Genomic DNA, 22,690 nt, shown 5'->3' on the forward strand with positions numbered 1-22,690 from the left:
ATGTCACGTTTCCATCTTGTTCTTGTGTCACCTGTTGTGTCACTAAGCTTATTTAATAAAACAATCTTTTTTTGTTTTTACAGAACAATGTCTGATTTGTTTTTTCCTCTCAGTGAATCGTCTTCTGTCCTGAGGTGTTTGTTTGTTTGTTTTTTTCCATTGGGGAAAAAACATGTCCTGTACCACCTTTTTCAGTGTGAGAGCGTCCAGCTGATGCTAGAGAGTCTCGGGGGTCAGCGTGGGGCTCTGAAGTCTCAGCTGGAGGGTTTGGAGCAGGATGTAGCTCGGCTGAAGGAGTGGGCTACTGGCTTGACTGAGAAGAGGGCTCAGCTTCAGAGCAGCTTGACTTCACTGAGAGAAGCTGTGGGTCAGATCGAAGCACGGACATCGACCATCACAAAGGACTTTACCAGCAAGGTTATTGATGATGTTATTGATGTCGCGCCTTTTCTTTTTCTAGAGTGCAAGTGTATGTGGGTAGAGACTAATCATATTGATAGCAACTCTGGTATCGGTATCTGATTAATACTAGAGCAATCGATATTGCCGTTCAGTATGTAGCCCACTGAATTCAGTTAAATACTTTTTTGGGGGTGGAGGGGTGAAAAACTATACCTCAGCTACACCACATTTACATTCAAGGTCTAAAAGTTTAAAAATAGATGAAAAGCTGATAGGGGTGCTTTATTGTACTATTTATTGTGGAAAGTAAAAATGTGATTTAGTGATCATTAAAATCTCTTCGGAAATTGCAGGTTGATGATAATTTCTCTCATAAACAATAACACACTCTGCTATATATTTCGCGTCCCTTTATAGGTTAAAAGTAGCAGTATTGGTATCAGCAGTACGGCCGCGTATTTATTTGGTTCAGTTGATACCCAAATTTGCAACAAAAAAGCATGTTCACCTCTGCAAAAGATTCTTTTTGCTTTTTTACAGATAACATAAAAACGAAAGACTAAATACTTACACAGTGCTGTGCAATAATGCAAAGCCCTTACAAAAAAAGCTTTCTTAGTGCTGTTTCAAACATTTCTTTTTTCCCTATGGCCATCTAGGTGTCGTCAGTGAGGACTGATGTGCGCAGGATGGATGGCCTGCACTCTGAGGTGGAGTCTCTGCTGACTCAGGTGGGCGAGCTTGAAGACGAGGCTGCTCGGGTGGAGCACAGCATGGTGAAACGCATCGGGGATGTGCTGGCCAGCAGCATCGATCGAGTTTCCAACCTCCGATCCGCATCTGAACGCAATTCTCAGGCCATAGAGCAGCTCCGCAGACGCATCCCTGAACTCGCCAGCGCCGACGAGCAGATCTCGGAGCGCTTGGTGGAGCTAGAGAGCGGCCGGGCCCGCGTGATAAGAACGGTGACCTTTGCCAGCGACCTTAAACCAAAGGTGGCTAATATTAGGAGAGACTTTGGCGCGTTTGAGCCCCAGTTGTCAGACCTGACTCTTCGGATAGGACGATTAGCAAAAGATCTCATGGAAAGAGAGAGAGAGATCGCTGAGCTTCGACAGACATTAAGCAACCTCACTGCAGTCGAGGGAGATTTGAGCGTCACAAGTAAACAGGTCAACGAGATAGCTGATGTAACAGACATTGGAGAGATACACAAGCCAACATGAAAAACAAACCGACATTGGCTTCAATTCATCGATTTAACCCGATTACCTGTCATACTGCTGTTTTAGAACAAGAACAAATACTGAAATAAATGTGTTTTTTATTACGAATAAAACAAATGTGAGCATCTGAACACCCTTGAAGCAATCACTATGATCTGAGGCTGTCAGCTTTTCTAAATGGCGTAATATGATCTGGACCTCGAGGATGAAGATTTGATCGCTTTATTGTTTTTCTTTGCCTGGCTCCATCTAAATGTGTCAGTTTCATTACTTACCAAGTCAAGAATCCCCAGTAAAACAAATACAACTGCATGAAAAGTTTGCTGGTTTTGCCCCCCAGAAGAAGTTTCACTTACACAACTCTCTTTTTTACCTGCACAATTCTCTCATACATTTCCATCGGGTTTCATGCCATGTGCGATGGCTTCTCCTCCTCCTTCTATAATCTCCCTGATATTCAGTATGGGCCACATAATACTAGCTTTAGGGGATACAGCAATACAGTAGCTTGACATTTTGAGGAATGTGCCTATTCGCGTTCCAGCAGAGCTCTGCAGAATCTCTCTCGTGTCTCCAGGGTAAATGTGAATTACTGAGTTATAGCTCCAGTTATTGGTTCTGACCAGCCCTGTCACCGATTGCAAGTAGCCACGACAATAAAACCACCTGCCACATATTGTTTGGATCCCCCTCTTCAAACCAGAAAAGCTCTGACTTGTCAAAGCTGGACAAAGGACCTCAGTGGGACCCCTGGCTCCAGTGACCTGCAGGGTGCTTGTTCGGTTTATCTCACAGATGCTCGATCGGTTAAAGTTCTGTGGAAATCGGAGGCCTTAGAAGCTGTGTCATTCTTCTCTATTCATTTATTGCGCTTCCTCTTTATAGTTTTAACTGTCAATTAACTAATAATTACTGCAGTTTTTAATCCTCTCCAGTCCAGCCTCCCATTAATATAACGCTTAAATTACACCAGTCTAAACACCATTACTACATCACACACACCATACATTTTCTATAGAAACCAAGTGTAACGAAAAGCAGCGGTTAATTGTTTTCCCTTTTTCTTTCTACCTTTTTTATGGTGCCATTATATTTCTCCACTTGCGTTCATGTTTAAGCATGCTCTTTCATGGTTTTCCAGTGTTGAAGCTACCTTTTAAGAGTCAAAGTGCTATATTATGATTTTGGACTTGCTTCACACCCCCTCGGTTCATCCTTTGAAATAAGCCATTTTAGATCCCTTTCTTTTTCCCTTTAACCCACCAACATCGGGTTTAAGTGGATTAGCTACCCTAACTGACATGATGCAAAGCCAGTAAATAAGGAAAGGATTGAACTGTTAATCAACCACTTTCATGGCTTATTCTGTAGTAGTATAAGTGATGCAGATATCCCAATGTACAAGAATTTGGTGTGAGTACTGCACTACTAGTGTGTCTTATGAATGCCAGAAAAAAAGGTTTTCCAACTTAAACAGATTTTATAAAGCGATGATCTTTCAGTGCCAATGGTTTTAATGTTGTGTCTGATTAGTTTGGTAGTCCATGACCCTTTTTTAATGTTTGGAACATTGAAAACGGCTGTGCTGCCTGTTTTCATGTTCCCCGTGTTTACACTGTGCTCAGAGTGATGTCAGTAATATCTTACTGACATCACTCCCCACGCATCAGTTCTTCTTACAGCTTTTACTTAACACATTGTCCTAAATCGTCTTACCTTTACCATTAAAGTGCTACAGAGATATGCAGTACATGAGTGTTTCCTGATGTACTCTCTAGATTACTTAAATAGTTTATTGATGTCCAAATGCCTTAAACCAAAACAGATAGCTTTGAAGTATTCCAGTGAAGTGGTCACCCAACCACAGCTTTAGCTGTTGCTGAAGGAAGCGCCTTCCTATGGAACACTTGGTAAAGAGGCAAAACTATTTTTCACTTGTATAAAGAGTTCAGCATCTGGTATTTATTCATTAAGAGGTGAAAAATCGTTGCCTGGACTCCACAGCCTTGTCACATATTATTAATAACACGATGCTGACGTTATAAATAATGTAGCGAAGACGGATTACGATTTTTCCCCTCTCCCCATCAGCCACTGGGTAAATCACGTCTCTTATTTTTTCATTCCCGCCCTTCCTGTCAATACATCACCCATGATGTAATGAACCAAAGTAAGAAATCGTTTTATCACGTAGTTCACACCCAGAAATAATTCTTCACAATTTTGAGTTAACAAGGTTTTTTTTAATTCTTAAAAAACAAAAAAACAAAGTGAATAAAAACGGGGTGCTCAAAATGAGCTCATTGATCCACTAGAAAGATTAAAAAACAGCCAACTGGCACAAAAACGGTGAGTTTGAAAAAAATAATAATAGAAAAGTACAGTGCAGAATGAGTGTGGATTCACAGATCAGCAGTCCGTCTCTGCCCCTCTCACTCCTGCTCTAACTGTCCTCATGTTTGTTCTTTTCTAGTGTGCAACTTCATGGCATCAACCATCAACTCTGAAAAACCTTTCTTTTTAAAACTAGGAAAAGCTTGTCACCCATTTGGATTCATTATTGACCCTGTTGTTGCATGTTTTGACATCCCGATGGGACATTGCTAACTACTCCTCCGTGATGTCGGGCTGTTCAGACAGGCCTGCCAGTGACTCTGTGGTCTTCTGCAGGGCTTCCTGCAGGGCAGCGATAGCCTGATCGTGGCCTTCTAGCTTGGCTGCTTTGCCTTCCAAACCAGCTACCATGTCTCTTAAGTTCTCCAGCTGCTCGGGCTTCATCCTGCTGCTGTTGTCCTCCAAAGCAGCGAGCCTCCTCTCCAGGTCCTCCACCTGCTCACCCAGGCTGGAGTCTGCTGAAGGTAACTCTGTCTTGTCTCCTTCTAGAGCAGCTATACTAGACTGGAGATCCTCCAAACTGCTCTTCACTGCCTCCAGTTCTTGCTCCAAATTAGTTTTAATGTCCTCCACAGCTTTCCCCTGTGCAGCCAGACTGCTCTCATGTGCATCATGCTTGTCAAACAGTGATTGTACTTTGGAGTTGATGTCTGACACTGAGGCAGACATTGAAACTACGTTCTCCTCCGATGCTTTGACTCTGGCTGCAAGGTCATCAGTTCTCAGCAGGGCCTGAGTAGCTGCTTCATTCACTTGCTCGTCCACATTACGAACAGCATCGGCAAACTGCTCCATGCCACTCTCTAGCATCACAGCCTTGTCCTTCAGAGCCTGAAGCGAAGCCTCGGTTGAAGACAGAGACTCCCTCAGATTCCCAGTGGTGTCTTGCATTACTTTCCTCAGTGTCTCAATTTCCTGAGACACTGAGGCCACCTCTCGGTTGCGAGTCTGGAGCTCTTCCCTCACTGCACTGATCTGCTGTCTGAGGGAATCGCCTGACGAGTCAGCTGCATCTTTGGCTGTTTTAATTTCAGCTACAGCATCAACAATGGCCGACAGCTCTTGTTTGATGAGAGCGGGGTCTTCGATGTCACCCAGACGGGCTTTAAGATCAGCCAGCTGGCTCTGCGCCTCACTCTGAGCTTCAGTGAACTCTGCAACGCTGGCTTTAATGGACTGGCTGGCCTCAGCTAAGCGCTCCTCAATAGTCTTCTCCAGAGAGGAGAAGTCTTTCTCTCGAGCCTCCTTCACGTCATTGATACCCTCTGAAAGGTCCCTGAGTAGATCATTCTGGAGCCTCTGAAGGGCCTCCTCCACTCTCCTCGTCTCCACCTCGGCTCTCTTCATTCGACTGATGGCCCCCTCCATCTCCACCCGTGTGATCCCCAGAGATGACTCCAGCCCGTCCACAACACCCCTCAGAGACTCCACCTTTACAAAGAACATTGGAAACACAAAGACAAATTTTACTCATACACTCTTTTCTCGCATTTAGATGTTGTTAGATTTCACAGTCTACAGCAGTGCAAATGAAGCTCAAATTCAAAGTATAAAAATGAAATCTCTACAAGGTTGAAAAGATGGTGCAGGAATTTTTCAGTTTCTCAGTATTGTTATTCCTTGAACTGTATCAGAGCTTCACAGTGTAAGATAATCTTATACTGGGGCTCAGTGCAGTCCCTTGCTTCTAAAGGCCACACATCCTTTTTACACAGTTTGCTTCTGATTTATCAATCCTAGCAAACAGAAGGTTTGCAGTGGGCTGCTTTTATGTGCCTGAGATGAATCCTGTCTCCTCTCTCTTTTTGGTATCATTCAGATCAAACACAAGAAGAAATGATATATGAAACAAGCCTTTAACGGAGTCTCAGTCTCCACTTTAACAGCCTAGATATGAATTTGAATTTTTTAGCAGGGCTGAGTTCGGGAAAAGATATTGCCACCTCATGTTCTTTGTGAAGCAAGAGAAAGCTGAATCTCTGCATTAATGACTGACCTTGTAAATCCATAATCTGCCCTGTCCAGCTTTGCAATCAGAAACGACTTGTTCTCATTCAAAGAAACCCGCGATAAAGAAATTCATAATACTGTAGATGACGTATTATTGAGTGGGTCTGAAATTTTATTACCCACTCACATTTTAGAGCTCACAAACACAGACTCCTAGAGTACATGAAGTAAAACCACATTATCCACGTCTATATAAGTGCATACGCGTTTATTATAAGGTGATGCTTCCTTTTAGAGTTCTGGAAAATACCTGGATAAAAGAAAAGTGACGTTTAGAAGTTCTATCCATTGATTCGTATTCTTTCCTACCTACCTGTTGAACGACACTTTCCACTTTGCCGCTCAGTTCTGCGCTTTGCCGTGCGCTCTCCTCGTGTTTTGCGCTCGTCTGGCGGATTTCATCCAGCGCTTGCTGTACGTGAAAAGCAGCGAACCCTGCAGCACCTATTAACGCCACATAAAACACCGTGGTCACAAGAAGACTCAGGCAGCTGCCTGGCCGTGGCGACCCCTGAGGTCCGGGGGCACTCGCTCCGTTGTGGCTGCTCTTTTGGGTTTTCTTCGGCGCATCTTCTTGGCTGGATGCGGCGCTCTTGTCGCTATTCTTTGGCTTTTTCGCAGTCATGGTTAGCGGGAGCTTTGAGACGTGTGTGTGAGAGAGGGCTGCTAGTTTTGCAGTCGTGGATGGAGAGGCTTTTCAGTCCAGTCCCACTGACTGGACCAGCAGCGTATCAGTGAGCGCTTCGTGTCTTTCCCCGGGGGGCTTTTGCGCTGAGGTATGCGGATGGGGGTTGTTCCATGCCCAACTCCAGGCTCTGAATGGGTCTTGTCCGGTGACATAAAACACTAGGAAGCAATGAGTGATTAGTGGGCTGCTGCACTTATAGTAAATTTTTATAGTAGGCATGTTTTTATCTTTGCATCATGTGTGATAATCGCATAAAGACAGATTTATATAGGTGTGTCATACTCTCATCATTTGCAGAAAAACTGTGACTTTTTAATAACGTGAAGGGGAGAGAAGAAGAAAAGATTTATCAAAGTGTCAGTCGGTGTGCCATCCACACACTTTTGTCTCTATTATTCTTACAAATTTCCCTTAATGCTGTTTTTTTTTCTTCTTTCTTTCTGCTGATGCAAACTTTCTGCACACAGCTCAGTGAAGCAGCGCAGCGCAGGGAGGGGCACTTTCTTCCCTTCCAGTTTGCTCCTCCTTTCATACGTGGCAGCTGAAGTTTTGGCACGGCAGCAAATCACGTACTGTACACGTTCGCGCAGAGAAGAGACATCAGAAAAGTCACAGAGTCCGTGTGCAAATGTCAAAGTCAGTAAACGCATTATAAAGGTGAATAAATCACCAACAGTTCAGTGGTCTTAATGATCTTTGTGGCATCGTTACTCATTCATGGTATATATTTTAATAATGTTGTCATTTTATTCTTTAGGGCTTTCTAATCTGCATCTTTACTGATAGACTTTTATTTTATTTCTGGATTTTGTTCTTTAAACCACATAACGAAAACGTTCTGAGACAGAATATTAGTAATTTTCTGCCCCCTTTCTTAAAAAAAGACGTAAAAAACGACGAAATGGTCACATTCTCGGTTTGAACACTAGATGTCGCTAAGAGAGCGTTTAAAGTCAAAACCAGAACAAGCATTGTTCTATACATGAGAGCATTGCATGTGCAGAACACTGATGAAATTATTGACGTTCGTATTAAATTAAATTAAATTAAATTAAATTAAATTAAATGCAACTGTCTATGTTTCCCTAAATGTTTTATTCAGCAGAGATGTGCAACATAACAATTTTGCATATAGAAAAGTACAACAGAATTGCCAATAAAAGGAAGGAAAATGGAAATACTAAGTCAGAAGATGATAAAAATGTTAGCATGTATATGTGGAAAAAAACTATAAACTTAAAAAGTGGAATGAGTTACTGCCCTGTTTTATTCCAGAGGGAGAGCTTATAAGTGATCCAATTCACACCTTGATTTGTTCCTTCAAAATGTACTGAATAATAATTGTGTATTAAACTCAAATGTGCAACAAGTTTAGACTATTAAGAGAGTTAAAATAAGTCACAGTGTTACCTTTTGCATTGGCATTGTCTTCTTTTTGCATTTTATGTTTTGTTTCGTGATGCTTAAATGTTTTCAGTTATTTAAAGCTGTGGACTGCAGGCAGGCCAGTTCGGCACTTTCAATCCTCTACTTCTACTACAAAGCAATTCTGTTTAATGGTCTGACGTTTTTAATTATGAAGTTAAAAAAGAAAGAAAGTTAATAATAGTGACAATGATATTTCGTCATCCAGAGGACCCAATAGTGCCTGTATAGCTGGTTGAAAAGTTTTGTAGCTGTCTTTTAAATATGAATATAAATAGCTAAATTCAATCAGTGGACAGATGTTACGTGGTATAAATTATGCAAAATGAGGAAAAGATTAATTTATCACGAAAATCTTCATTTCATTTAAAAAGTTTTTAAACTTTTTTTTAAAGTAATTTGATAAATGTCTTCATTTATATCTTCGACGTTAATTGAAAAAAAAGAAGGAAATTGAATAAATAAATAAATGGATAAACCACTTTCATTAAAATTAATTTTTAATTTTAAAGACATGAATTGAAATTACATCTTCCTTAAAATAGATCATGCCTTTAAAAATCCTGAAAGAAAAAAACAGAATAAAAACGAAATTAAAAGATGAGACTTGTTTGTTTTATAAAAACCATCGTAAAATAGATTTTCAGAATAAAGTAAGTTACATTTTTAGAACATGTAGATATGACAATGAAAGTACGTCCAAAACGTTTATTAATCGAGACTGAAGTGTTGGCTTGATCAGCATATACTTTTAATATAGTTTAGCAAGCCCCATTTTAGATGAAATGATAAAATCATAAAGAAGACATTTTTATATACTGTAAAACGTTACCACTTGTAACACTGGCTCTTACCCGGCTGTGGGTAATGGGAATTTCCTAGCAGACTATGAACCCCGCATTAGTCCCCGCCCAGACGCCGTGACAGCAGACGCCGCTCCGTCCAGGTGTACGGTGTGAGGTATTGCAGTGATCCGGACCGTTTCAGACCTCTGTCGGTATATTTGCGTGAAATGGCCTAACGCGATATGCTTTGTCTCCGAGCTTGTCTGTCACTCGGACGTCCGAAATGCCGTCTCTCCGCCCATCTCGCCCCTCGTCTCCCAGAGAATAAAGCGGGAACACCGCTAACATGAACGCGGGCGAAGGGATCAGGCTGTGAGCTGTGAGTTTAAACCTCGAGTGGGAAAAGCTAGCGGTTTGGCTAGCCAGCTAGCTGTGACACCCGGCGGCGGAGGCTCGGATATCGGATTTGCGCAACCATGGCGGGGCTCATCAAGAAGCAGATCCTGAAGCATCTCTCCAGGTCAGTGATGAGTTGAGGTTAACGCTAGCAGACAGGGAGTGGAAATAAAGCGACGACGAATGGATCAAGCTGTCACAGGCGTTAGCTAGCACCCACAAAAACCTCACTTTAATGAGTTTATGCTTGCCGCACATAGATGAAGGGTGTCCTGTAATTTAACACGTCCCTCCGTTGACTGTCACTGTGCGTTTTTGAGTTGGTAACCCTCACAGGACCTGAGACGTGGCTACCCAGCTAAGTGTGCTAGCACCACGCGAGCTGCTAATCCTCCAGACACTTGCTAAGTCGGGTTGAACCAGTTGTGTAGTTGAGTCAGATTGTTAAAATCAACAATCTCAGCGTTCACCTCAAGGTAGCTTAACCTTCAGCAACTGCCTAGCAGGTAGCTAGTGGGCATACAGTCAATATAGTAATGGGAAGACATGTGCAAGGTACAGGTTTGTTTACATGGGTTTAAACCCCTTTTATCTGGCACTTTTCGCCTTTGTGTTCCCCTATCAGGCATCATACTTGGTGTACATGGAGCCTCAACGTCCTATTATTCAAGATAAGGTCATTTAGAAAGTGAAATATATTGTCCTGCCCCCTAACTCAATATATTTAACAGCATTTTGCGTCACTGTTAAACACCCCACCATATTATATCTATGTTGCCCTTTAATGCCTCTCCAAACGTCATGGAATAGTAATGATGTAGTAGCGTTCAGCTGTCATATTTCTAATCCAGATCACTGATGAGTAAGTCATGAAAAGCCTACAAGCATGCAGGTGGACTGGTGCTTGGAAAGAAAGAAAAAAGCAGTGAGGTGATTGTCCTCACTGATAAAAACCTTTGTTGAAACTGTGAGGAATTTGTCACCCTGTGGATTATATCAGCATTTGTTATTGCTGTGCCCTTGATGTTCTTGCACACTGCTGCAGTTAAAAATTAAAATGATCTGCTACACACCACTTATTAGTGGCACGTCCTTCAGCATCCTCATACGTGGTGTTGTGTTGAGATAAGAGCATGTACGTATGACTGTGCATGCTGTCAGCAAAAAAATAGCATCTACTTTGACAGGAAATGACTGGAGGAGGCGTGATGTCATCTGTCTTTTTGCTTGCCGTCCCTTTTTTTTTTTTTTTTGTCCTGGCCTGATTGGTCTGTTTCTGAGCGGAAGAAGACAGTCAACCAGTCCTGCATCTTTCAATTAGGTGATGTCATGATCGAGGTGCTGGTGTCAGAATACCAGAGCAGGGTGGCCCTAAATGCTCTACCGCACGAGTTTGGCCACAGCAGGCTGTGATTCTGCATAGATTCTCTCTGCTTTATCACCATCATTATCTGTGTGCTTACAGCTGCAGTTTATGTTGTGGGTGTCAACAGCTTAACTGTTGCAGAGGACATTCCTCTCTCAAATACTGTCTGTGACTAGGACTGTCACAGTGAGCCAGCATCACATCTTCACAGTTCACTGATCAAGACGTCTGCAATGACCGTTTCCCCCTCTGGGCAGGACAAGTGCACTGAGGCATGCATGACATATTAAACTAGTTGAAAGAGCCCCGTTTCCAAGATGTGATCTGTTAGAAGAAGCTTTGTGTTTTACTTTTCATGCCCAAGAATGAGTTTGTGAATGCTGAGAGAGCACTGGCTGAGCTGCTGGCCTCAATGTTTTGCCCTAATGTGAAAGTGTTTAGTCGATAAAGTGTTTCGCAGAAGGTCGAACTCAGGTAACCCCCGGGGGTGAGTTAACAACAAGGTGTTTGCTTGTCTGCGTTACGGACCGCTTTGGATTACGACACGACACTGGCTCAGAGCCTGACGCGGCGAGATCCAGTTACACACACAAAAACAGATGTAGCGACGCTATGTTTCTCCTGAAAGAGGCTGTCTCAATGAAAGGTCACACTCTCATATAAAGGAATATTACGGAGCTGGGAAAGGAGCTTAATTACAGGTGTTCCAGTTAACGAATGAGCACTCATTTCCTTATTTCTTGTCTTCCTCCTTTTGTTGCTTCTTCATCTCTTAGCACATGTGATTCTTTTAACCCTTTTGTGGCCCTTTTAAAATGTCCTCACTTTCTTCACTTTTCTACCTTTAGTCTCTTAATCTGATTCTGACTTTTGTCCAGCTTCTACCAACTACGCCAAATTTCGAAGGCAATGCCTTACCTACGACACAAGGACCTTGAAAGGCTCATTCATGCTTTCATAACCTCTAGACTGGACTATTGTAATTCTCTTTACTTAGGCCTCCAACTCTCCCTCATCCAACGCCTACAATTAGTCCAGAATGCCGCAGCACGCCTTTTAAGCGGCACTAGAAGACAGGATCATATCACTCCTATTCTAGCTAACCTCCATTGGCTTCCTGTCAAGTACCGTATTGTTTTTAAAATTCTTCTATACACTTTTAAAATCTTAAATAACTTGGCACCCAGTTATTTGATTGACCTTCTTAATTTATATATCCCTACAAGGGCACTCAGATCCTCTAATCAGGGGCTCCTAATGCAACCAATGTCTCGACTAAAGACGAAGGGGGATCGTGCCTTTGCTTTTGCTGCACCAAAACTGTGGAACAGCCTGCCGGTTGATGTCCGTGCGTCGGAAACTATTCAATCTTTCAAATCACGGTTAAAAACCCATTTGTTTAAGCTTGCCTTTCAAACTATTTAGCTTAATTTCTTCCCGGTTCATGCTTGTTGCAATAGTACCATCCTATAACTGTATTTTTGTTGTTGATTGTTTTCTTTTGCTGTAAACCTGCAAGTATGGCTCGTCTGTGAAGCACTTTGTTGTACCTGTGACTTTTAAATGTGCTATAGAAATAAAATTGAAATTGAAATTATTAGTTTATTGTCCTCAGTATACAAATAAATATCCAAGAATAGCAAAAAACAGGCAAGAGAATATACCAGAACTCAAGGTTTTGTTTTTGTCTGTCCAGCTATCAAAAAATGTCAGTGATTTCTTTGTTTCCATGTCTTGAATTCAGTCCTCCTCAAAGAAGCATACGATTTGACACGTTAAACAACTTTTTATATATTTTTTTGCTGTGTTTTGACCTCTTCCTTTCATAACGTCATTATGACTAAGTTAAATGGATGCTTATGAATTTCATAGGGCCGTCATATAGCACTACCACTAATTGTAAGTAGAGATGGAACGATACCACTTTTTTATGTCCGATACCGATATTATAAATTTGGATATCTGCCGATACCGATATGAATCCGATATAGTGTTTTGAGGTTGAGTTGAGTCTGTGCTTTCTCATCATTGGAGTATTAGTGGCCATTGCAGTGGGAGAAATGGATTCATTTCTTCTCCTGTGTTTATCACCACGAGTATCTTCCCATCCTCTGCTGTAGCTGTGTAATAATGCACCATAGTGATGCACTCCACTATTCCCTCTGCTGGTGGGAAGGCTATTATGGCCTGAGTCATGACTAAGTGCCTCGCTTTGGGTGTCTCATCAGTGTGTAGCTGTGAAGTGCTTAGTGTGTAGGTTGTGTTTGTGCAGCGAGTGCAATAGAGCGACATTTGGCCAGGGTCCCTCCAGGCCTTGGCATCCTCTGCTGCCCGTGACTGGGCTGGTGGATTGTTTTCTCCTTCACGCTAACCTTTTCGCTGCCTCCACGGGGCTGTAAATATTCCACAAAGACGTGCTGTGCCAACACATACTCGCCTAACTTTTTCAGGTTGCCTTCATTGTGTTGTGTTTGCGTGGAGGCGTTTAGTAGGAGTTTGTGTATGTGGGATTAAAGGGTCTACCTCCTGATGTCAAATTCAAAAAGGAAGAGCAGGCAAAAATTCCAGGCGTGCAATAAAAGTCCAACTGGTAGCATGCTTGAAGCTTTACTGGCAATATATACTCATCACCCACTTTATTAGGCACACTTGCTAGTAAGGGGTGAGGCCCAAGGTGTTGCCATCAGAACTGCCTTAATTCTTTGTGGCATAGAATCAACAAGGTGCTGGAAACATTCCTCAGAGATTTCGGTCCATGTTGTCATTAACGCGTCACACAGCTGCTGCTGATTTTTTTTGACTGTACATCCAAAGGTGCTGTTTTGGTTTGAGATCTGGGGACTGTGGAGCTCATTTGTGTACAGTGAAACTCATTGTCATTTTCATGAAACCAGTTTGAGATGAGCTGTGCTTTGTGATGTAGTCATAAAGGGAATAATACTCAGGTTGACTTTGCAGTTTGATTTGCACCAAGACCAGCCTGTCTGACGCAAACAAACACACCGCGTTCAAAGTCACTGACATCACCTTTATTCCCCATTCTGAAGCTCCCGTTTGAATTTCAGGAGGCCATCATGATCTTTTGCATGCCAAAGTGCAGTGAGTTGCTACCATGCGATTAGTTGATGTTAATGATGAGTTGAATTATAAAGTTTTTGATAAGTGTAAATATTAATCAAATATTGCAAATGAGTCCAAAATCGCTCAAGATTTATATAATGGGAGTGAAAACAAATGCAAATGCTTTTTTTGTTTTAGCCTTTTTTTTCTTGCCAAGTCGTTTACTTTCACTAAGCCAAAATCCACCCATCCATTTTCTTTCACTGAGGTCAAGTTGCGGTTTCAATTGGGAATCGAGAAACATGCCGAACGCTTCCTTCTCTGAGTACTTGCATGTCTTTTTGACAGTTGATCATTGCAAAACACTGACGTCAAACTCAAAGCAGTGCAGCTTTACTGTCTACATCATGTTTGCACACTGCAAATAATGAAACACGTGCTAAAACCTCGCCGTCTAGCTGCCTTTGAACACAGAATTGGTAAAGATTTGATAAAGATTTTCCCCTTTAGTTAATAATATCATTTTCCCTCTGTGGTTGCAGTGTAGCTGATTGAGCAGGGTATTTCACACAAAAATCACTCCAGCGATGTTTTCCAGTTCCTGTTGGGGAATCCCGAGACACTTGGAAAGCCAGTCTTTCCAGTAAGCTTTGAGTCTCCTCCCTCCCTGCTGGAAAACCTACAAAGGAATGCACCAAGGAATCATTGCGATTAGGTGCTTAAACCGCCTCATCTGTCTCCTTTTGATGCTCCCATCAGATCCATCATGATGTAGAAGCTCCTCATCCAATCCCTAATACTTAGTCAGGCCACCCCAAAACAACAAATATAACCAAATGCAGGACTGTAACGAAAGATTTTGATTATCAGATCATTAATTATTTATATTCTAGTAAATCGAATAGTAAATTTGGGCCATTTGTTTTTTTTAAAAATGATGATACTGTAAATTGCAGGTTATCATATCATATAGGTTGTCATCCAGCTAGCTAAGGATAAGTGACTGATGCCTAATGCTTAATCATTTTTCTTAACCTTTGCTATCAGAATTTTGTGACCCAGAACAGATCAAAGAAGACGATGAGATGCGACAGACCGTGGCTTGCAGCCTTCAGATACCGTTAATGAGTCCAAGCTTTAATCAAGCTCGAATTATTAAAGCCAGGCAGTAAGAGGCAATATCCTCAGGAAGGCTCTATATAATGTGAATATTGGGTAAAGACTGGAGACCACAGCGACTGGTAACTAAGAAGAGGATCCTGTGTGTGCTGCACAAACCCACACTGCACTCCTCTGACCTGGAAGCGTATCTTAGGCATGGCTTTAAAAATATAATTGGCTTTGAGAAACACTTTAGTGTGATTTAATGTGTGACTTGTCAAATTATCCCAGCAAGTCACATTCACCAGAAGCATCTTATTGTCCTAATTGGCCTCTAATTACATCCAGCACCTGGTGATCTGTTGAGGAATACTGACCCTAATGAAAGGCGTTATCAGTTCAGGAGGCTCAACCCGCTCTCCTGTTTACACTGAATGGGCCAGTGAAGGATTTAGAGGGCTATTTAAAGCTCACGTTCACCATTTTTCTTGTTGAGCCAAGTAAAAATGTTGGAACTCCCCTTTCTCTTCCGGTAAACTGCAATTCTAGGTTGCACAGGAATGCCCTGAAGATGCCGCCTGTGTTTCCTGTTTTATCCTCTTTCTGTTTGTCTCTTTGTTTCTCACTTTATGTCGCCGCAGTCTTTGTTGCTAAAAAAAAACAAAAACAAAAATAGAGTTGGTAGTCCTCTGAGTCATTCTGGCTGTTTTGCCTCCTCTCTTTCTGGCACTGATGTCATCAGGGTGCGCCTCAAATGCATCGTCGGAGAGTAGGAAAAACCTGTATCCATCAACCAGATCCGCAGACATAAGCATACAGTGTGGCGGGCCAAATCTCTGCTCTTGGTTTGTGGTTGTGTGGGAAGTTGCAGGATCAGCGTACTGTTGGAGACGTCCCTAGCTGAGTTTGAGCAAAATGACTCACAAATGTTTATTAGCAGCAGGTGTTTACTGAACAGCCAAGTCATGCAGATGGAAAAAGAAGGATGAAAAATTGGTGATGCGTGTTGCATAAACGTGAACCTTGAAGCAGAAGGTTAGATTAGCTTTGGGTAAGATTCTGAACGGCAGGAGAGAAGGAGACAGCAGCTCTCTCCAAACACGACTACAGAGCAGAAACTACAAATGGAGCCGAGGGGTAGATGGTACAACTGTCACTGTAGTGCAGCCACTTTCATTTGATCACATTTTAATATAAAAAAAATATTCATTTTAAACGCTTTAAGGTATTTAAAAGTGGCGTCCTACTTTGTGTATCTTTTGGCATGATGGTTACTAATCGTTTCAAATGGGTCATGTGAAACTGGTTAAGTTTTGCAGGAATTAGCTCTGTGCTGAGTGGTTAATTTTGTCCTTTGGAGAGGCAGACACCCCCGCCTGCAGCCATTAGCCTGCTCTAATCTCTTTATGGGCCTGGATCTGGTCCGGTGAGCTGGAACCTGCTGATTGGAATAATGGCTGAGGTCTAGTGTGGAGAGATGAAAGAGAAAGATGACAGTGTGTGTGAACATAATACCCTCTACCTCTTGCTGTTGACTGGGATCTACCTGCTTAATTTAGCTTTAGTAGCCTTGATATTAGACAGCTGATTAACAGCATTTTATTTGCTCACAGTAGTGATTTATTTATGGAGTTGAAGGAAGGCAAGAGGAAGCCCCGACTGAGGATGATATACCAGATAAGGTGCAAAGGAGGGAGGGGAAACTAGCTGGCTAGTTGGCTGATACTTGATCAGCAGCAGAAATGAATATTTCACTGGTCACAAGGCTAAGACTCTCCATCTCTCAGACACAAACTGTTTCTATGTGCATGCCCATGTGTGCATTGAATTGTTTGTGTTTTGCTTGTAAGAGTTTTAATTAATTAATTTTTTGGACTCATTCTGCTGTGCCGAGGCTCAGTTTATGCTTCCCCAGCTGAATAATTTACACGGATGGCGAATACGAGAAGAATCCAGTGCTGCCAGGAGAAGGTGTTGGGTGTAAAGGAACTGGATTTGACTGATTGAATCATTACAGACATGAGCTGCCAAATCACAAAGCAGTGACAGAGTGTCCTGATAGTCTGGGTCCAGACAGACCATCTGAACAAAAAGAAAAACCTTTTGTCTTCTTATGACTATCCAGTTTCTTAATGGCTGCGTAATCATACAGCACCATTTCGGGAATGCTGAGAGTGCAAGTTTTTGAGCTCTTCGTGACTCTCATGAGCTCTCCGTGACTTTCTCTACCAATGTGACTTTAAGAAGTTGCTCTCAGGTTTTTAATTGACTCTTATACTTCTTATTAGGCTAACCTGATTTTGGTCTCTTGTTATATTTTTCAGCTTTTACTATTGTTTTGAAAAATTGATTCAAATTCACCAATCAGTTACCTGCTGATGCCGAACTCACACAATGGAAAACAGTAGTTTTAGAATGCACGCGACCAAAATGATTACAGCTTTGTGCAATCGAGCGAGCTTTGAAATCGCTGCTACAAAGATGGCAACATGGTCTGCGAACAAACGCAGCCAGTTGCCGTCTTTGAATGTACTTTGGTGTGTGAAGATGCCGAAAAAGCGGCAATAACATGGAGCAACTCTGCCATCAGTCTTTTAACAGTTTGAAACTGAATGAGGCTAAGTTGGCAATTACACGCAATCTATTTGCAATAAAACAAAGATAAACTAATGAAATGGTGAAAATGGCAAGTCTGTTGGCATCTACTTACACAGAAAGTTTCACGTTAACTACTTGCATTCAAAGCAAGAACCTCCTAGATTTGAAATGGCCATTTGTTCGCCAATCTGACTTGCTCAGATTGAGTCCAGCATTGTGCAAATCTGTATTTATAATTGAGATGGTGCAAGTTGGACCGTGGTCGTTTGGAGACAGGATCGCCTCTCACTAGGCGACCTGTGCAGTGGCCTCATGATTGAAAGCGGTTGCCCAGAGGTTAAGTTATAGTCACATATGAATCTACAACTCACAAGTTAGTCCACCCCTTCCTGCTATAATCAACCTTTCCTCAGGTTTTGCTGTGCTTCTTCGTAGAGTCACATATGGTGTCACATATCTGTGTCTTGAGCATAGACATATGGATTGTGTTATTTTTATTAGCTTGCTCTAAATTAGGAGGTGGGTATATCAAGATAAGTGTGTCCAGTGTTGGTTGGGTTTAGTGTTGACCTGATTTAATGGTAGCTTTGGCGTCCACGCCTAATGTTATTTCAGGATGGTCACCTCTGCTGACCTCACTAGAAAAGTACAACTAAGTAAGCACTATGGTGGGTTGAAAAAGCAATAGATGTATTATTCTAGTGCTAAAGAGTTTCAATAATAAATAATTATTTTTTAACCTGATCCCAACCTGTAATATTATTTATATAAAATAACTATTAATAGGAGTCTGAGTTACAGTAATTCAAAGCAAAAATGTGTCAATATTTGTTTGTGAAATAGACAATAAATACAAAGATCAATCACACGATTTAGATCATGCTACAATAAAACTGCATGCCTGCATGTATCTTGACTTAACAGTGTTGATATACAAATGTTAGGATAATATGGTACTATTGAGTGGATCATGGCATTCTGGTAGAATCTATGCTCAGTTGGTTTACACTCAGTTAAATGTTTTTTGTTTTTTTAAATTTATTTATTTTCTGGTGTAACTCAGAAAGAAAATCTCTTTCTGGTGTCAGTTTGCTATTATTAAAGATGTTCCACATAGTAGTAACAATGATACCCCAAACTGTGGCGGACACTTCTATGGTCAGGTTTCATTTATTTATTGTTTTTTAACATTTCAAATGAATATCAGGCTAGGATCTAATGCTTTTGTGGGGCTTTATCATGGTTTCACTGCATTCTTCAAATGTGATGCGGACCAAAATTGGGAATGTACAGGGAAGGCCGTGAAGCTCCGGACGGCAAAAGAAAGAATGTGAAATCAATAAAATCACAGTAGTGTTTAGAGGAGATTGTGCTGAATTGGTCTACGGAGATTTCTGCGTCAATGATCAACTCAGTGTGCGGCTACTCTGCTAACTATTAACCAATACTCAAACTGTGAATGGAGGCAGAAAACACTTAGGTCATGGACAATCAAGTTTGTGTGATTAAGTGTCTTTACTTTGTGTAAAAGCAAACGGGGACTCACTGATTCAGCATATAGCATGGGACACTGGCAAATACTTATAAATGTGCACCTTATTTTATGAGACTGTGAGGCCTGGGTACACTTTGTCCAGTGTTAGTTACACATGTTACTGTGCTAGACTTACCCCTGTTCTTTTTCAGCATCTGTTTATGAGCTCATCATCAGTAGATTGAGCAGTGTATAAGCAATACAAATACAAATACAGCTTCAATTAAGTAGAAAACACCTTTTCCAAACACTAGCTGTGGTTTTATGACGTATGTCTTTCCATTCCTGTTGCTGGAATGTTAAATTCAACAGCAGTCATAACCTTAAATTATGGGCTTTTAAACATTTTTTTTTAGTGTTTCTCAATATAATTCATTCTGTATTTAATATAAATGTTTTTTAAAACCACAAGCGTGTGTGTGTGTGTGTGTGTGTGTGTTGCAATCGACATCCAATACACCGTAAGCGCTACTCTTGGGATTTGCTTGGCTGGCCTGTCGGTTTGTTTACAGCCTGTTTCTATAAATATATCTGGACTCTTCTCGTCTGTGTCCCGTAGGTTTGCTAAGAACCTGTCGCCCGACAAAATCAACCTGAGCACGCTGAAAGGGGAGGGCCAGCTCACCAACCTGGAGCTCGATGAGGAGGTGCTCCAGAGCCTGCTGGACCTGCCCACCTGGCTGGCCATCAATCGTGTGGAATGCAACAAGGCTGCCATCAGGGTGAGACTCGGGGTTGTTCAATTTGTCACCTATTTACTGGAAATGACGACTTTTAGGGAAGAGCTTTGGCTTCAGATGGAAACAACCCTTACGCTTTTATAGAGAACATTAGGACTGGAAACACTGGGTTTAGGAAAATAGATTTGATTTGAAAAATGAGACATGGGTTATGATGCTGGTTCCAGTGGTGCTTTTTTTAAGGAGGCATATTTAAATAGATGTGCAAAGCAGATTTTGCACTCAAGTCAAGGATACCTAGAATACTCCATAAACACACAATGTGTATATACAAACAGTGTGCCTTAAAAACATATCATACAAGTGTTGAAGGCACACTGGTAACCTCTAGTGACTCTTTGCACTACATAAGCACTCTCTGCTGGAGCTGTCTGACACTCCGATGCGGTCATGGTGATCAGCCAAGTATCATGACTAAGAGCAGCCTCTGACACACCCTGGAAACGGTGAATGCAGCTGTATAATTTTCTTCATGACTGGACTTTTATTCAGGCCAAGGTCCATTTTCCACCTCTGCCTTCCCTCCCCCACCCGACTACCTTCCCCTCTTATCCTCAAAAAGCCGAACCGTCAGCTCATAGCATAATTTTTCAAGCCTTTTCTTCTTGTTTCGATTTGCTTTAAGGTTGCCACTTCGATGTCTGATCAGCTGTAAATGCAATGTACCATTGTTCCCTTGTCTTTACTTGTAAAAGTCCCGTCAGTTGGGGTCAGTGTAAGGGGAATATGATTTCTGAGTGAACAATGGAGCTGGTGAATTGAAACCTTCACTACAGCCTTAACGTAGCTCGCTGGGTATTTTTGTGTTTGCTATTAAACCGGCTTTTAAAATAAAACAGAAAGCAGAATCATATCTCACTTCCTCACTTGTTAGATCCCCATCTGTTCTTTGCATCTTCCTGTTACGGAGACAGTAAGCCTCACACATTCACCTCTTCCCTTTAAAAGGCCGCAATACACAAATTAGAGTAAAAATAGGTTGCTTCATTGAATGGTCCTGTTGAGTAAAGTTACACAATCGATATCTAGACGGGCAAAGACTCATTTGTAACTTCACATACTGTAGTAGATGTTTCTGCCTCAGTAGTTTAAAAGATGAGCTAGAACCCCCTGATGTCTTTGAAAACCAGAAGGAAGGCAAATGAAATGGATTTAATTGAATTAGACGCACAAATCCCGAGTATTTCCCATTGATTTATGACAAAAAGGAGTCGCTCTGTGACAAAAAAAAACCCCTGAAACCGAACATAAGCATTTAATCTGTTTTGCTATATAATTTGACTTGAATCAGGAGGCTGCATGTCGAGGATTAATGACGCTCTGGAGATGAATGAATGAGCTGCCAGTCAGTCTATACTACTCATCGATTACGTTTTTGTTCTTTCTACTCTGCTGGATTTGTACATCCTGTTAATTGAAATTGCATTTTTCATTTCAGTGAACCAAAAATCTGAATGGGTGAGGTAAAGATTAGTTCTGTGTAGCATGCAATGCTGCAAAGCTGACACGCTGCTCTGCTTTCACCCACAGATACCATGGACCAAGTTGAAGACTCACCCGATCTCTTTGGTAAGTTGATGTGCCACTTTCAATCAATAAGTGAATGTCCAGGATATATGATACACTTTATTAGAAGGTTAAGAGCAGGAAATGGCAAACAAAATGTGTCAGTAAGCTTCCTAAAGCACTGCTGAAGCTTTCCTTTGACGCACTTGCACATATGACGTACGAGAGCCTTTAGTTTCCCGTCTTGAGCCCGTTTTATCTTCAGTATGCTGTCAATTGGCCTTCGTGTTGGTGCTGAACTTTTCCAAAAGCTCGTTTATGTCTGTTCCACTGGCTGCCAGTGTTTCTCTGACCTCCGCCTGAATGAGCAGGCCACAGGTGTCAGGTTGATAGACTCCCAGTCTCCAGGTAGTTTCAATTCCCAGAACACGGGCCAGTGAAAGCCAGCAACAAGAACACACAGTACACCTGCCTACACAAAACCTTTAGACGCCTTCAGCTCTGAGCGTTGTGAACTTTCTGGGCTCAAGGAAACATTTTTGTGTTTTCTAATGTGCATTTCCTTTTCGGGGTTCATTAGTTTTAGTGTTAATTTGAGCTTTTTCATATCATACTGTGTTTGGTATTTATCAGGGGCAAGATTTAACACATTCAGGTCTAGCATCAAAGTATGAAAAGATAAAATACACACCAGCGCTTCCTGACGATTGTTGGATTGGCAAATTTTAATACGTTGACAAAGACTATATAAAAGTAAGGCTGTTTGCTTATTTTGCATATTTTAGCTCATGCAGCCAGAGGATTGTTGAGCTCATGACATACTAAGGCACCCGTCCCTTCGCCAACTGGTTACCAAACCTTTATCGCAATCACTCAGCCTGTAATGCTGCTCCGAGTTTAACTAAACTGAAATAACCACCTAATGGCCTTCACTCAAAACATGCTCAAGTTTGTCAAATGTCTTTCTCAATGAATTTTTATTCTCATTAGATTGTGCAGTACAACCAATCAGTGATAAGACCTGACAGGACAACCAATATACTTCTGAACTGTGATCGATAATGAGTCAGATGAGCTACTATGTCTATGACATTCTAGTCTTTGACTTGCTTGTTCTTTCAGACTTTGGATAAAGTGGTGATGGAGATGAGTACCTGCGATGAGCCTCGTCCACCCAATGGCCCATCTCCCATTGCAACAGCATCAGGACAGAGGTGGGCTTTTCTTTCTGTTATACTCATTGGGATGAGTCGGATGAGCAGTGTAGGCAGCAATAAAGTGCTTTCAAACTTTTCAACAGTCCAGTTTTTGCTTGTTTTATTTTTGCCTTTTGAATGTGAATTAATGCAATATATATATATATATATATATATATATATAGTGCTGACCAGTAATGGCAAAAAAAAATCTAAACTAATTAAAAACAGACATTTTTAAAACAGTTCTGTTGTGTCACCAT

At 41.5% G+C, this 22,690-nt stretch overlaps 2 protein-coding genes across 5 annotated transcripts in view; one reads left to right on the forward strand and one right to left on the reverse strand.

The window, feature by feature from the left end:
- Positions 1 to 3,981: 3,981 nt before the first annotated feature.
- On the reverse strand, positions 3,982 to 6,670 carry ckap4 (cytoskeleton associated protein 4). Its single transcript, XM_085376486.1, has 2 exons — positions 6,346 to 6,670; positions 3,982 to 5,453 (listed from the first exon to the last, which is right to left on the reverse strand). Exons 1-2 carry the CDS (start codon positions 6,655 to 6,657, stop codon positions 4,236 to 4,238), a joined length of 1,530 nt encoding a protein of 509 aa, XP_085232612.1. The 5' UTR covers positions 6,658 to 6,670; the 3' UTR covers positions 3,982 to 4,235.
- A 2,405-nt stretch (positions 6,671 to 9,075) lies between these two features.
- Positions 9,076 to 22,690, forward strand: part of bltp3b (bridge-like lipid transfer protein family member 3B) — a 33,831-nt gene continuing 20,216 nt past the window's right edge. For all 4 annotated transcript variants that reach the window (XM_085376884.1, XM_085376881.1, XM_085376882.1 and 1 more), the window contains exons 1-4: positions 9,076 to 9,450; positions 19,545 to 19,707; positions 21,256 to 21,294; positions 22,354 to 22,445. In XM_085376884.1, the coding sequence (XP_085233010.1) occupies positions 9,407 to 9,450; positions 19,545 to 19,707; positions 21,256 to 21,294; positions 22,354 to 22,445 (338 nt within the window). In that variant the 5' untranslated portion in view covers positions 9,076 to 9,406. The remainder of the gene's footprint in view (positions 9,451 to 19,544; positions 19,708 to 21,255; positions 21,295 to 22,353; positions 22,446 to 22,690) is intronic.

This window comes from Diplotaxodon limnothrissa, linkage group LG17 (genome assembly GCF_057381915.1).
Source record: "Diplotaxodon limnothrissa isolate DT_005_m linkage group LG17, D_limnothrissa_male_GT1.1, whole genome shotgun sequence".
Taxonomy (NCBI): Eukaryota; Metazoa; Chordata; class Actinopteri; order Cichliformes; family Cichlidae; genus Diplotaxodon; species Diplotaxodon limnothrissa.